This window comes from Urocitellus parryii, chromosome 12 (assembly GCF_045843805.1).
Source record: "Urocitellus parryii isolate mUroPar1 chromosome 12, mUroPar1.hap1, whole genome shotgun sequence".
In the NCBI taxonomy this organism is placed as follows: Eukaryota; Metazoa; Chordata; class Mammalia; order Rodentia; family Sciuridae; genus Urocitellus; species Urocitellus parryii.
Genome location: NC_135542.1, coordinates 71430824 through 71447416, shown reverse-complemented (window position 1 = coordinate 71447416; position 16593 = coordinate 71430824). Strand labels below are relative to the sequence as shown.

At 33.9% G+C, this 16593-nt stretch overlaps 1 protein-coding gene across 35 annotated transcripts in view; it reads left to right on the top strand.

The window, feature by feature from the left end:
* The window catches only part of Nrxn1 (neurexin 1), a 1068088-nt gene that overhangs the window by 766549 nt on the left and 284946 nt on the right, over positions 1 to 16593 (top strand). For all 35 annotated transcript variants that reach the window (XM_026385712.2, XM_026385711.2, XM_077792122.1 and 32 more), the window contains one exon: positions 4407 to 4588. In XM_026385712.2, coding sequence (XP_026241497.1) covers positions 4407 to 4588 — 182 coding nt within the window. The remainder of the gene's footprint in view (positions 1 to 4406; positions 4589 to 16593) is intronic.

Sequence of the window (16593 nt, the reverse complement as noted above, 5' to 3'; positions counted from 1 at the left end):
TAATGAACTAATATTCTTTTTCTTGTGAAAGCTCCCATGTGATACAGTTTAATATCACTTCCATTGTCAACTATTAGTGCATATAATAATAGTGCATATAAATAATACTATATATAAAAATTGCTATTCAAAGAATGAAATACTGGAAAGATTAATAAAACTGCCACATTCTTTTTTTTAAAAGTATTTGATTTGAACATTACTTTCAAATACATCAAATTTTCCTAAAGGCTCTTATGTTAAAATAAAACAAAAATGTTGCAATGTTATTTTATATTTTTACAACACATACACATGCACATACACACACAATCCCAATTGTTCTAAGATTTATTGGGCACTTACCATATTCTGGGAATTGGAGTATGTGTTACTATGCAATATCTTATTTAATGCTGACAGAAGTTCTGTAAGGTAATGCTGCTATTCCTGTTTTTTTAAAAGATAAAAACCCCATGTCTTAAAATAAATCACTTGTTAAGGTTACGTAGTTAGTAAATAATACAGTTGAAGTTTGAACCCAGGTCTGACTAAGTCCAGAGTTTACATCCTTAGTTTCTAAGTTCCTCTTCTGCAATAAGCATTTTTACCCTTGATTCATATAAGAAAGATGAACATAAATGAGCTAGGGTTTGAAACTTCAGTCAAATGACTGACAATATTTGATTACAAGAATAATTTTATTGCTGTATTAAAGGGAGAATTTTGAACATAGAAAACTTTTTCAAGTTTGATGCAAAGTAAATTTTAAAAAAAGAAATTAGGATGCCTCTGGAAGTAGATAAAACAGAGTTGTGGGAGGACTGGATATCTGATTCTGGAGAAAAAGGAAACTAGAAATGGTCTCAAGGTTTGGCAGATAGTTGTAAAATTGTTTTTCTTTGTTTTAGTCAAAACTAAAGAACTAAAAATTAGTGAATCTCATGCTATTTACCAAGTCTTACCACATATTGAAAATGGGTAGTTAGTAAATAATATAGGAAATCAAAGTTGAGGTAGTAATATTATAATATTATAATATAATATTATAATATTATATTATAATATTATAATCATCTAAGGTTTATAACTGTATGACTAGAAACATTTACAGTTCCAGAAGTTTGGGAAATGTATTAAATGTTCTGAATATATTAAATGTTCTGTCATTTCACATTTACATGTGTTTTTTTTGTTTGTTTGTATGTTTTAAAGCATTTTGAGGCAAAAGGAGAGTATAAGAGCTTCAGGTGCAAAAGACACTTTATGAACATGAGACCCTATTAGAATGTTGTAACAGTTGGCCTTGAAAATTTCAGACTGAAATATCCAATTAACTTTTTCTTGACCATCTTGTTATGACAGAAACATTTCTGCAATAATAATAATAATAAAAACAATAGGCACTGAAAAAGGAGTCTGTCTACTAGTTTTTGTATCAGCTTTGCCACTTAACCAAGTATATAGCTTTAGATAACAGGTTAATTCTTATAGCTAAATTTCCTCAATTATAACATGGGAGTAATGTTTATCCCACTTTCTTTACATAAATAGATAAAAGAACAAAGTCATTGTGAAAGTGATTTTTAAAGTCGCTATGAAATTAAGGTAATGTTGATTTACAATACAACTTTTTTTTTTGTCAATTTTGATTTTTAAAAAATCTGAATTCTTAGATGATAAATATTGTTCCATAGTAGCTCTAATTTTGAACTTTTATTTCACATGACAGCCATATCATTAGAGAACAGAGTTAATCAAAAGGAGAAATGTAAATTAACCATTGAGTAAATATCAGCATTCAGAGGTAGCTGGCAACCAGTACATCTCCTTTCAAAGAAATTTCAGCTTTTATATGTTCTATTTTTATTAAATATGCTTTACTGAAATAGTTAATATTAGTTATCTGCAAGACTCAGCAAGCATAAAAATGTTTACCAGACAGTACTTGATGATGTAGGACATAAATGGCTCTGGAAAGCTCTGGCATTTCTGATATACAGTTTATATATTCCAAATTTTATTTGCTTGCACATTGACTGGTGTCTTTGAAATATGACTTATTTTTCTCACATGAGAGAGATGAACTTCTTTTATGCATTAGCATCCAAAAAAATTAACAGAGAAGTGCACAGCCTCTATACCATTTCATTTAAACAATATTCTGGTTTTAATACTTTTACATCTAACTGTCTTCTGACTTGTTTGTTGGATATATCTACCAAGGGTCTATATACCAAGGGATTATTTTACCCTTAATATTAAATATATTATACTCTTAATATTAAATATAATATTAAATATATTTTACCATTAATATTATTTTACCCTTATTATAGAGGTCTTTGAAGATCAAGGGACCGTGGATACATCTGAGATGTAAAAAAGTTTGGTTGCCCCCACCCCAACCTAAAAGCACAAAATCTGTCAGGTGTATTATTATGTGCAAATGTGGCAAATTGGTCATCATATAAATTTAATGTATAGATATTTTTAAAGCATATTGCTGAAACAAGTCACATCATTATGTACAATTATAATGTACCAAATTAAAATTGTGGGGGAAATAAAACATATTCCTGAGTGAGGCATAGTGGCACCTGTGTGAAACACTAGCTACTTAGGGGACTGAAGCAAGAGGATTTCAAGTTCAAGGCCAGCCTGAGCAACTTAGTGAGAACCTGTCTCAAAATAAAAAAGAAAAAAAGGTTGGGTATGTAGTTCAATGGTCTAATGCCCCTGGATTAAATCCTAGTACTATAAAAACAAACAAACAAAAAACTCACCATAGTGGTATACATAAAAGGTTTACACACTGGTATTAACTCTGAGTAGAATTCATTTTTCCATAAAACAGGATATTTCGTGGCTTCATTTTTAATGTTGCTTTTCTTTTCTTATTTGACACATAGTAGGTATAATTTATCTCCAAAGAAATAAATTCAATATGGAATATTCTATTTCCTAACTACCTAATCTTGTACATATGAGAAGCACCTTTTGAAAGACGGAGACCTGTGAAAGCCAGGGATGCAGTTTGAAGGCCTGAGACCCAATGGTATAGACTAGTCTGGGTTTGAAGACTTAAGAACCAGAATTTCTGACAGCAGGAGAAAACTGATGTCCCAGTGTAGGCAGTCAAGCAAAGATAGAAGGAAAATCCAAATTTCCTCTACCTTTTGTTCTATTCAGGCCTTCAATGAATTGGGTGGTATTCTCTCACATTGGATGGGACCACCTGCTTTACTCAGTTCTTCAATTCAAATGCTTACCTCTTCTAGAAACAGGATTTCAGGATAAGCCTGAAAATAATGCTTCACCAGCTATTTTAGCACCCCCATGACTCAGTCAAGTTGACATCCATCATAGTAGGTACACACTGAATCCCTGTCTTCATTCTTTGTTTTGGAAGGCTATACTCTTCTTTATGAATTATCCTTAACATCTGTTCCTAGGCTAATTAAATAAACATTTCTATAGTCTCCTTTAGTGTAGAGGAAGCTCTCTTTCTCCTTCTCCCCTGTGTAAATCTTTGCATGTCTCTTCTGAATATAGTCACTCAAGGAATTCATTTTATTGCCTTCATTGACAATGCATTGTTAGTAGTGCAATGAATTTGAGCTTCTGGGTATTTGGACACTGTTTGAAATAAAACTCTTTTTAAATTAAGTTGGCTAATTTACTGATATCACTAACATGAAGTAAAATTTGAACACTCTCAAAATGAGATCTGACATTATACTCAGTGCTGTAACTAGTATTCACTTTGGTGGGATAGGGGAGTGGGTCTTTATAATGCTGAATAGTTTGACAGCCATTAGATGTTGCTTGTTACATAAGACTTGACTGGTATAGATAGAATCTATTATCTGTATTTTCTTGACATGACTAGTGGGGCTTATGGCTGTTCATTCATTAGTTATCGTCTGTCACATGTGAATGGATCTTTTCCCCATAAAAGTTTGATTCTCAGAGTATTTGTTGTGATTTGTTCCACAATGTTGTATGACCCTGTCACATCTACATGCAGTTCTTGTTTCAGAAACAAGTTGATATATGTCTCTGCTGCTTTTTGGAAGCCTCTAGTCAATGTTTCCTACTAAACTATTTTAAAAACTGGCAGGAAGAAATAAAACCCCATTACATTCCATACTTGTCTAACTCAATGGAAAAAGACGTAATCGACTGTTTGTTCTGAAACACCTGCTGGTAGATTTAATGAGTGTATTAAAAACGGAGCTGCTTTTCTATTTCTTTTAAAACAACTCTGTCCCCTTTCTTGAGCATGTTTGATTGAAATTTATTATTTGCTTTGCCGCAGTTTTTGTGTGTAAAGCTAATGCTTTACTGATACATCAACTTGAGAAACATGGGAAAGTGGGAATTGGATATATTGGGACTAATTGGTTTTGGTTTTTGTTTTACAGCTGGGACAACGTATATCTTTAGCAAAGGTGGAGGACAAATCACGTATAAGTGGCCTCCTAATGACCGTCCAAGTACGAGAGCAGACAGACTGGCCATAGGGTTTAGCACTGTTCAGAAAGAAGCAGTCCTGGTACGAGTGGACAGTTCTTCAGGCTTGGGGGACTACCTAGAACTGCATATAGTAAGTACATTTTAAATGCATTTCGGCTTTTACATTTTACTGTTTGCTTTTCTTGTATAATTTATAGTTTCCTATCTTGTGTGTTTTTTTTTCTTCTCCCAGAAACCTGTTCTATGCTATGGAAAATATGAATATAACCTAGATATATTAAAATTTTAGACCTACTACTATTGTTACTTTATACTTTATAATAGGAAAAAAAAAGGTTTAGTCCCCTTTTGAGTGTGAATTCCTCTCAATTTGGTCTTTTCAAATACTTTTTGGAGCCGTTTTTGTGTCTTTAGGCAGACTTGCCAAATTAATAAAATGAGTTATTGCTCAGTAGATACTATACCATCTGGTAGGACGCAGGAGGCCATAATGCTGGTAACAATCAAAGATCTGGATTCAGTATTCTCATTCCTCTTCTTGCCAGGGAGAAAATTTGTCAAAAGTTATATGAAATGGAAGGAAGGAAAGAAAACTTATTTGAGGATGTAAAATAAAATGGCAAAAATATTGTCTCTATGCCATTTTTTAACTCATTTTGATATGTGTAAGGAAAATATTATAGATACTTAACCACTTCTGTCCCAGGACCATTTCTCTATCTGTAAGCTCTAAACTGTTCACAAGAATTTGCCCAGCATATAGTAGAAGGCAAATAGTATTTCCTGAATGAAAAATTTTTCATTTCTTTTTTAAAGCTGCCATAATTAACTTCATAATTCAGGGACTCTTTGCTCTATCTCTGTGTTCAAAGAATTATTAGTGAGTATGGCTATAATGCTATCTCCTCATTTCCTTTCATTACTTACAAAGCAGCATGCACAGTCTTTCATTGTTCAGAGATATTGGTATTTTACCAATATATCAAAATAACAAATTTAGTAAAGTGTCACATATTCCAGAACTTTAGGGCTGGGGTTGCAGCTCAGTGTTTAGAATACTTTATTAGCATGCATAAGGCCCTGGTTCAATCCCCAGCCCCACAAACAGCCTCTAAAGCTTTCTTATCTTCATTGCTCTCGGTCTACCTCTCTTTATCTTCTTAAAGTTTCATTTTCTTCTCTCCTTGCCCTATTTGATTTCTGTGTGTGTGAGCGTGTTTGTGTATGTGTGTACTGGGGTTTGAACTCAGGGCCTTGAGCATGCTAGGCAAACCCTCTACCACTGAGCCATATCCCCAGCCCCCTATTTGATTTCTCAACTATAGTTGTCTAGAGCCCTTGTATCTTGTGATCATGTAGGTTTGATTCGTGTTGTTTTGTTCTATCCCTATAAGTTCCCTTTTACCAGTGTTCATGCCTCAAAGGATATGTGACTGGGTCATGATGATCTCTCCTGTTGGAAACTGGACTGTAGGCCCCAATCCTAAAATAATTAGAAAAACCACCAAACCACAGAATAGATTAACACAGAATAGAATGATATTTTAATTCCAAAAGATTTTGTTAGTTTCTTAATCTTACATTTACATTAAGCTTCTGGAATTCCCAATAAGCAGAGTAAGGGTTGACACTGACTGCACAGACTGAATCCATTGCTAATCTTGAAAAAATAAACAAAAAACAACACCTCAGCACAACTGTTATTGAACCATCGTAAATTTTCCATTTAAAATGAGGTTGTCAGAATGGCAACTCTGGGAAAGTAATTTCAGTTGCCTTTTAGCAAATATCTAACAATCAAAACGGAAAGCATCTGGGTTTTTATGGCATCGTAAATAAATGATCAGTGGAGGTAAACTTAACTAGTGGAGTAAGGAATCTTGCTGTTTAGAGTCATCTCAAGTTTCAATATAGACTTGCTCAGTTCTGATTTAACAGCCTTGCTACTTCAAAAAATAAATAAATAAAAGGGAAGAAAACAAGAGTTTTTTTTCCTTCTAAAAGAAATTACTTATTGATCCATAACCAATTACACTTTTAGCCTGAGAAAAGGTTCTGCAGTGATCATTCTCAAATCATAAGGGGCGTAAGTAGTTTGAATTACTCAAACTACTGTTGTTTGTTTTGTGGTCAAAAGGTTTTAGTCTCTAAGAATGGATACTTCTTTCCAATTCTAACCAAATGCATAGAGTTCTTTCATAAGCCAAGGATTGACTTTCTAGGCATCTGTATCATCTCAGAATCATCCACAGCTCCTTTTCAGGTAGTGGGTTTCTGGCAGTGTCCTGTGAGTACCTCTTTCTTTCTCCATCTCTCTTTTGGTCTTGCTTGGACATTCAGTTTGGATTCAGAACCTGTCCCTATATACCTTATCTTGGATTTGAAATCTTCAAATTCTCCCTTTTTCATAGAGTCTGTGATTAAAAGGATATTAGTTCCCTGGGATTCCCAAATACTATTGTCTGTCTGCCCTATCTGCTCTTGTATCAATTACTAGGACCCACTCTTAGTCCAAATCTGGCTAAATAAAACTTTTGGTCTCCTTCCCCTTTCTTCCATTGCCTACAAGAGTGGCTCAGTTAAGTACATCATGTGGATAAAAGTTACTTTTTTCAATGTTTTAACGTAAAATAAAAATCAAAACAATGCCACTTTTGTTTTAAACTACTGAAATTTACCTCTAATTCTTTCCCATAACACTGGATACATGCAAGAAGAAAAAGAGGAATTAAAAATGAAAAGAGCTGGGTACAATTTCACATGCTTTCTATCCCAACTAGTTAGGAGGTCAGGCAGGAAAATCACAAATTTGAGGCCAGATTCTGCAACTCAGCAAGACCCTGTCTCAAAATAAAAAGGACTGGGGATGTAGCTCAGTGGTAGAGCACTCCTGGGTTCAATAACCAGTACTACACATGTGCACACAAATATTGAAAGAAAGAAAAAAAAAAACAGAGGAAGTTAAGAAGGCAGAAATTTAGGAGAAAGAAAAGGAAGAGAACCGAGGAGTCTCAAGATGATACCTAGGAGTGGTAGAATCAGAACTATTCTTAATATCAATACTTAGTTTTGAGAATATTCAAAGGCTGTTTTATGAAATTATTTATGTACCTTTGAAGTTATCTGAGTTGTCCCAAATAAATTCTTCTACTTTTTATAGGACTGGAAATTTAGAAGTAAAACAAGACTTTCAGCACTTTAGATTATTACTTTTGCTTGATTTTGGTTTAGAAATATAAATAATCTGAAAATTAGGTCAGGCACAGTGGTGCACATTGATAGCCTCAGTGACTTGAAAGGCTGCAGCATAGGATCACAAGTTTGAGGCCAGCCTTAGCAAGTTTGCAGGATGTCTCAAAAAAAAAAATTTTTTTTTAAAAGCTGGGGATGTAGCTCAGTGGTAAAAGGCCCCTGGGTCTAATCCCCAGTTAAAAAGATTTAGCCATTTGCTGATTGGTATAATAGATCGTATGTTTTGTCTATGAAAGTTAGAAATTTAGAAATTTTGGTTATTCATTAAACTGCCAAGAAAATTTTTATAAGTCTTCAAAGTCAGAAAGTATAAACTATATCCTGATCTTGTTCAAAAATCTTATTTCCATCCTTAATTGATAGAGTGAGGCAATAAATAGAGAAGTTGATTGCATTCTTGCTAAAATGTATAATGCTGTTTCAATTAGATAACTTTTAAAATCTGATTGGCATATCATTTCAACGAAGATTTGAATGTTTGATAAGGTTTTTCATCCCATTTTTCAGAGTGATGAAGTTTGATTTCACTTGAAAATGTAATCACATTTAAATTTTGATTAACTGTACTCTTAAAAATATAAAAACTTAGGACAAAATGACTTTTGAATCAAGTGTCCTAGTTTTGATACATGGATTTTTTTTTTGTTATATTACTATAAATGAAACTACTGTTAAGTTCAAGCCACATGATATGACTATTAAAATTTAAGGTTTTATGAGGAGATTAGGGGAAGATAAAGACATGAAATGAGGGGCTTGATTTACTGCATAGAATTTAAATGCTCAATGAAAGTGTTCTTAAAAATAATTATTTAATTAAATATTGAAAATATTGTGTTTTAGTTAAATATAAACTCACAACTTTCCCATAGTCAAAATAAACTGACAGAAACAATTTGGTTTCTATATAAGTGTGAGAAAGTCAGATCTAAATTCTTATTGACACTATAGAAAAAATGTAACACTCAATATATAGCAGATTATTGGAAAGTTGCATATTTTAATTGATGTTATTTTCCTAAATCTTGAACTAAGAATTAATTATGGTGTTTGGTTATTTCAAGCAAGTATGTAATGAACATTTTTTGTTGGATGAATAATGATCTCTCCTTAATTGTTACATCATTTATTGAGCTACATTTATTGTAGCTCAACTTTTATCATGAATTGTTCCCTAGTAATTTCATATCTGCCCATTTCTTTCAAAGGAGATAAACCTTATGATGACAGAGAACATGATTTATAATAATGATGATAATTAATAAGGAAAATAACATAGAAGTGTGGCTTTTATCATTTATTTCAGACTTGCTAGTAGCCTGATCATTTATATTTATTAAGCATCTAATATGGCCCAGGTCTGTGTTAGGCTCTATAGATATTAATGAGCTGGCCACTCAATACCGACTTGAGTAAATATTTGTTGAATGAATAAACAGGCAAGCTGATGATGGTATCCTCACCACCAGGCAGCTTAGATTATTTATAGTAAACATTTTGTCCCGAAGTAACAAGCATTTCTTGGTATTTCTCTGTCTTGCTATTTCTTCATCTCTCCTTCTTGTTTACATGTATATTATTGGTAAGAACAATGGACAAATGAAAGGTTTTCCAGATAGAGAATCTAAAGTGACTTATAAACTGTAAAGCATTTGACTATAAACATTTGAATTAGTGATATTAAGGATTATCGAATCAGTATTGAAAAAACTCAATCTAATAGGTGAAACGTTGAGCTAAATTTAATTTTATCAGCTATATAATGAAATTGTACCAATGCTGTCACTTGTAGAAAAGTCTCTTCTTGTGTTAGTTTAGTGTCGTTAACTGGAGATTACTTAACATCTCTCTGATTTATAGAAGAAAGTGGCTACAAAGGTGGGCTCCTTCATTGCCATGAATATTAAAGAATGCATTGGTTCTGACCAGAGGAGATGGCATGGAGGGTGGAGCTGAGGAAGAGTGATGAATGCTCTTTGAAATCCTTTCATCTTGGGAGCATGAAAGAGCATTGCAAATTTGATTAGCGAATTGTTGTACATATTTGCCTTAAGTGTTTCTTCTTTGTACTTTGCTAGGCCGGAAGCTGTATTTTGAAACCAAGCTCTCCATTGATTTTGATTTAGAAGTACACCTTTTGATCAGCATTTTTAGTGTAACTAGAAGTACAGTGTATTTATAGTAAATATCACATATCCCAAAATAGCTTACCAATATTGGTGATATGTCACATCCTCCTCATTTTTCTGGGCCTCTGTCTGTTTCAAACTTTTTATCTTACTGCTCTAAAATTCAATCCAAAAACTTCTCTTTAAAGTTACTAAGTATACATGGATACATACCTGTATGAAGATAAAATCCAATTATTCCCCCCCCATAGGCTCCTCTTGAATTGAAATGATACTCTATCTAAATGTTCTTTCAACCAACGCATGCACTAATTTATAAGGGTTTCACATTGCCATGTAATATTTAAATTCAACCCTGAAAATCATATACAGTAGATATTTTGTTTATTTTTATTCTCACAGGAATTTAGAGTGCACATAACCTATTTGACTAGAATTTTAAAATAAAGACTAACCATAATGTTTTTTCTCAATGTGTTGTAAAATTCTTGTCCAAGCTTTGTGATATGAAAAACAAAGTTCTCTTTGGATAAAATGTAAGAAGGTGTTGACCACATTTTTCTCGGATTAAATGCTATCCAGATGTGTGGTCACTATTTGGGGGGAGATGGGAGACAAGCGAATCTATACAAATTCCTTCTTTCATTGTTTTCTATTGGAAGTCAACTTGAAAAAACAATGAGAAGGACTCCCCAAAGAATAATTACATATATTTGGGAATAACAGAACATTGTAAAGGGGCATATGTGTACCCTAATAGATTATGAATGTATTCAAAGACATGGCTGCAAAGGGGTGCTTTTAGACAAAAATGAAGAGGAATTATATCAGATATTTTGAAACAATAATGCTTAACCACAGTGATGAATATCAAAAGTGACCTCAGTCTGAGGGTGAACAGCCCTTTTCTGGGCAGATGTCCTTGTAGACAGACTTTTTATATCAGGTGGCAATGCCTTTGTGCAGTGTTGCAGTTTGGCAGCCTTGTGATAGGCAATCATGTGTAAGGACCCTTCTTTCAAAACTTCATGGCTTTGACTATTTATTTAGTTAGTTAGTTATTTAGGGTAAGAGTTGACATATATAATTCATTTTGAGTCTGACAACCTTTACATGTCTTTCAAAAAGTTAATTAGGTTTCATCGTTTAGTCTCTCTAAAATGGCTTCTGGATTGCTAGAGCCTTTTTTTTTTTCTTTTGGTCCTTCCTCCAAAATTCTATTGGTGTAAAATTTAATAAAAGAACAAAAACTACTATTTCTACCTGTCTCTTCTTGGTGGATGCACTTATCTATCACACAGAGGTTTGTACTTCTGCTTCACTTTCTCAGTCAACCTTGGCTCTCTATTCTGAATACTTTCCAATCCATTTATATTGGTTAATTTGCTAAATTACTTCTTTGATCATGTAAAATTTTGCTAAATTGCATGTCCTATCATGTTATTCCTTTGTTAAGACATATTCATGCCTCCCAACTATGCACAGGGAAAGGCAAATTCTATGCCTAAAATTTAAAATTCTATGCCCCCAGCATCTCTGATCTCAATTTCCTTTTTACGGGTCCATTTTCTACAATTCTCTACTTATTTCTCCACTCCAGCAAAATGTATTAATACACCTTTAAAAAAATGTTTCTTTTGCCATCTATTTCTAACTCCTGGATAAAAGTTTGTTTGTTTTTTTCCCATTCTCTCTCACTATCTGGATTCGACACAGTCATTAAAGTTTCTGATCAAATGTTGAGTGTTATTAGGGGTGACCCTGGAATCTTCTTCTAGACTGCCAGAAGTTAGGACTCCAGAATCTCCTTGGAAGAACTGGAGAAACATGCCCAGAGTTTTACTTAGCTAGAGAAAAATCTTGTCCATAGATTCTTCTCCTTTGTACAACCACTATTTTTCTGACCCATTGCTTTGTGGTAGGTGTCAAGCTATGACACAGAATGGCTTCATATCTGTTCTGTTAGCCATGGACAAGTTGCCTCAGTAGGTCCTCTTTTCTTTGCCAAGCTGCTAAAACAAGGGAATCCTTTGCTGAATTTTTTTGAACTACTGACTATACTTCCTTTTTAAAAAATCTATTAATTATTTTTCAAAGCCCAACCTTCAGGAAATATTTCCTTTGACCAATTCAATAAACCACAATGGAACTTCTATAATACAAGTCATGCTATAGGTGATTAGTTATTTATTTCTGTGTAGCAAATTATCCCACAATTTAGCATCTTAAAACAGCAAACATTTATAATCTTTTACTGGCTCCCAGGAATTCAAGAACATCTATCTAGGTTACTGCGGGAATTCCAGGAGACATAATAGCTAAGAACTTCTATGTTCTGAAGGAATCTGGTATGTTCACTCTCAAAATCCATACAAGAGTCTATGTATTACAGAAAGGAATGATGAGCAACAGTGAAAGCATATGCAAGTAGTTACTAAGTATGCAAGCTTTGCAGAAATCTAAACACAATATAGATTGATGGAAAAGAAATGAAGACATTGCACCAGGGTTAATAACTATTTTGAGGAATGCATAGTGAATAAGGGGTTATTTGCACACTACTCAGGAAAATTCCTTTTACTGCACAAAAGAAAAAAAAAAGAAAAAGAAAAGAAAGAGGCAAAATGCAAAATTCATGGCAGCCGTAGTTAAAAATGCAAGCAGCACAGTGAATGTGTCAGCCAAAGACCAGGAAACAAGATGATGGTGATGCTATGCATTAGAATCCTGTTAATGCTGATATTGGGTCACTCCAGATGTGAGCAGTTCATTCCAACACTGCAGATATGAACAGTTCATTTCAACTAGGTGAGTATACTAGGGACTACTCAAGGTAATAATAGCATAGGTAATCAAAATTATAAATTAGGAGCAGAGGACTGGAGATGATTTTTATGAGGCCTGGGAAAATTCTTTTGATATAAACATACATTTATAGGGATATACAATGCAATTCATGATGTCTTCAGAAACTTATTTTAGGATGCAATATGTAGTCCTTGGAATTCTTATGTCAGCAAGACAGGAAGCCTTTGCCCTCTGGAGATGAGCTGCACAAACTGTTTAACTTCTCTGTCAAAAAAGTATATCCCTGATGGGGTGATGCTCAGTTGCTCTGAGAGAACATATTATACCTAAGTTTTTGTGTAGACACTTTAAATGAGGGCTCTTCCTATCAAAAAAAAGCACTTTTTTTTTTTTTAAGCATAGCCCTAAGCAACTTGGCAAGACTTTGTCTCAAAATAAAAAGTAAAAAGTGCTAGGGATATGGTACAGTAGTTAAGTGCCCCTGGGTTCAATCCTGGTGAAAGGAAGGGAGGAAGGAAGGAAGGAAAGAAAGAAGGAAGGATATATTTTCTTCTGGACCTGTCCCTAAGAGCCTTCCTGCTCAATGAAGGGTAAAATTATAAGATGGTCAGACAAAATTGTTGAAAAATCAAAATTTAATTGATTAGTAAGTCTTGTTCTATGAAAACAAGTCTATTTGAATATTCCTAAGAATCTACTCTGAATTTTAGCTATCAGTGTCTACTGCTCACTTCCAAATCCATATCTCTAATTGTGGCTTTGCTGACCATCACACTGGTATTCCAGCAGTTTGCTCAGGATCTTTACTTGGATGTCTCTCAGGCATCTCCAACTTACCACATGAGAAACTTTAACTACTTTAATAACAGTTTACTGAAATTTATTTAAATTATTATATTTTAATATGTAATCAATATAAATCCATGTTTTGCCTCTCCATTCAGAATCTGGGGTTTTTTTTTTTTTTAGATTTTATCAGAAATGCTTTATATTTCGTAAAACAGGCAGTGGTAAATTCAAATACTAAGTTATTCTAAACATAACTTATGTGTTCCATGATTGAATCCTCTATTGGCTTTAAATTTATATTTAATTTAATTAAAATTTAATTTTAATTTAAAACATGTTAAACTCATCCTTAAGTTTAAAACATGTTAAATTCAGTCCCTCAATCCTATTAGCCATGTGTCAAGTGCTCATATGGCTACTGGTTACTCAGACTACTGGTTTTAGAATTTATCTGCTTTCTTTTTATCCCTTCCCATTGTTTTAGTTCAATGGCCTCTTCTTGCACTGTTGCAATAGTCTTCTAATTAATCTGTCAGCTTTCAAAGATCATCCTCTTTCTAATCCATCCTCTGTACTACCACCAGAATGATTGTTGTAGAAGCAAAATTTTGGTATTTTAACCTCACCTTTTTGATATTTAATTGCAACTATCAACCTTGTTTAGTTGAAGACATACCTGACTAATAATATTCACTGATCTTCAGCACTAAGGGGCTGCTCCCTAGTGAAAAAGAAGCAGTGAAAGTGACGTACAGTCCTGAGCTCTGTGACCAAAGTCTCACTCACCCATTTCCTTCTGCTGCTCTGCAAGGGTGTATCTCCAGTTTTCACTCAAATGGGGCTGGTTAGAGATGGGCATGGACTCCCATCTCTGGGAGGCTGTCAGCTTGGAACTCCTTCCTAGGCCTCATAGTATTTTCCCCAAAACCTATTTAATGGACTATGGGGAGAAATTGATTTTCTGTTTATCAAAGTCGTGTCAAATTGTATATAGAAACACTTGGTAACTTATTTCTGTGGGACAAAGCAAAGTCAATGTCTGGAAAAAAATTGTGAAAAAACATTTTTTTTTTTTTTGGTAGACTGTAGTCTCTTCTGGTTTTGTTGGTAACTTTCTCAATCAGGCAAAATTTTAGATTAAGTTTAAAGTATTTTCTGATGGCAAATTCTGCATTCATGCTGAACAGTGTGATACTAAGTGGCAGCAAGCCTCACAAGGGCAGCAAATTTCATCAATTTTGGGCATCTTTTTATTCCCTGAATCCAGCATGGGTCTAGAATTTACCAAGCAAGCAATCTGTATTTGTTGAAATAGTCTTTGGACACTAGAAAATCTGCCAAATTAACTCTGTATTACATTTTGAAAACATTCAGTGGCAATGGATCAGTGCTGCCCAGGTCCAGGGCATTGTCTCCTTCAGAAGTTGATTTATAGTTAATGTTTCATGAGTCAGTTAGTATACAAATCTTAGCTAACTTCTAGCATGTTTCTAATTTATTTGTTTCCTCTTTATACATTGGTATTTTGAGGCAAGAGTCTGGTGACCTATACCTTAATCTATTCTAATGTAGAAACACCAACCTGTCCTGCACATAATTCAAAAGCCACCCTCTTAGCTGGTTCTACCATAAATGCACAGGCTAGATTTTCCTCATCTCCAGTTACTCCGCATTCTAACTCACATATGTCATTGTTTAACAATTTGTTAACATATATGTAACAATGCCTTTTATTTTTTTGGTACTGGGGATTGAAGATAGGGGAACTCAACCGTTGAGCTACACCCCCAACCCTTTTATCTATTTTTGATTTGGAGACAGGGTCTTGATGATTACCTTTGTGTCTTACTAAGTTGCTGATGCTGGCTTTAAATTCATGATCCTTCTGTCCCAGCCTCCTGAGCCTTGGGGATTATAGGTATGTGCTACTGTACCTGGCAACAAAGATATTTGTTAAGTGCCAAGCACCTTTCAGGGCACTAGACATACAAAGTCAAATGAGGGATGACTTTTGACATCAAATATCTTAGAATTTAATGGACAAAATTTATTGTAGTGGCATATTGGCAATAGAATATATAGGCTGATATGTTAAATTGTCATGGTGTAGAATCATAATTGAAGGCTTTTAAATACCAGGAAAATATTCAGGATTGGCCTTTTTTTTTGAAAAAAATTTATATTTGTTCATTTTAATTATACATAACAGTGGAGTGTATTTTGACATATTTATACAAACATGGAGTACATCTTATTCTAATTAGGATCCCAGTCTTGTGGTTGCACATGATGTAGAGATTCACTTTGGTATATGTACATAGAAAAGGTATGTCAGATTGATCCCATTGTCTTTTCTATTCTTGTTCTCCCTACCTTCACTTCATTCCCCTTTATCTACTCCACTTAACTTCTATTCCTGCTCCGCCCCCAACCCCTTATTGTGTGTTAGCATCCACATATCAGAAAGAACATGCAACCTTTGGTTTTTGGGGATTGGTTTATTTTTCTTAGTATAGTAGTCTCCAGATCCAAGCATTTAGCAGCAGAAGATATAAAGTCATTCTTTTTATGGCTGAGTAATAATCTATTATGTGTATATACTAAATTTTCTTTATCCATTCATCTGCTCAGGGGCACCTAGGTTGGTTCCATAGCTTAGATATTGTGAATTGAGTTGCTATAAACATTGATGTGACTGCGTCACAGTAGTATGTTGACTTTAAGTCCTTTGGCTATATGCTGAGGAGTGGGATAACTAGGTCAAAGGAAGTTCCATTCCAAGTTTTCTGAGGAATCTCCATACTGCATTCCATAGTGTTGGCACCAATTTGAAGTCTCACTAGCAATGTAGGAGTGTACCTTCCCCCCCACACACACACATCCTTGCCAACATTTATTGTTACTTGTATTCTTGATTGTTGTCATTTTGACTGGAGTGAGATGAAATTTCACTATTTAAATTATTTCTCTAACTGCTAGAGATATTGAACATTTTTTCATATATTTGTTGACCATTTGTATTTTTTATTCTGCAAAGTGCTTGTTCAGTTTCTTTGCCCATTTATTGATAGGTTTTTTTTTTTTTGTGTGTGTGTGTGTGTGTGTTAAGTTTTTTAATTTCTTTGTATATCCTTGAGATTAATGCTCTATCTGTGGT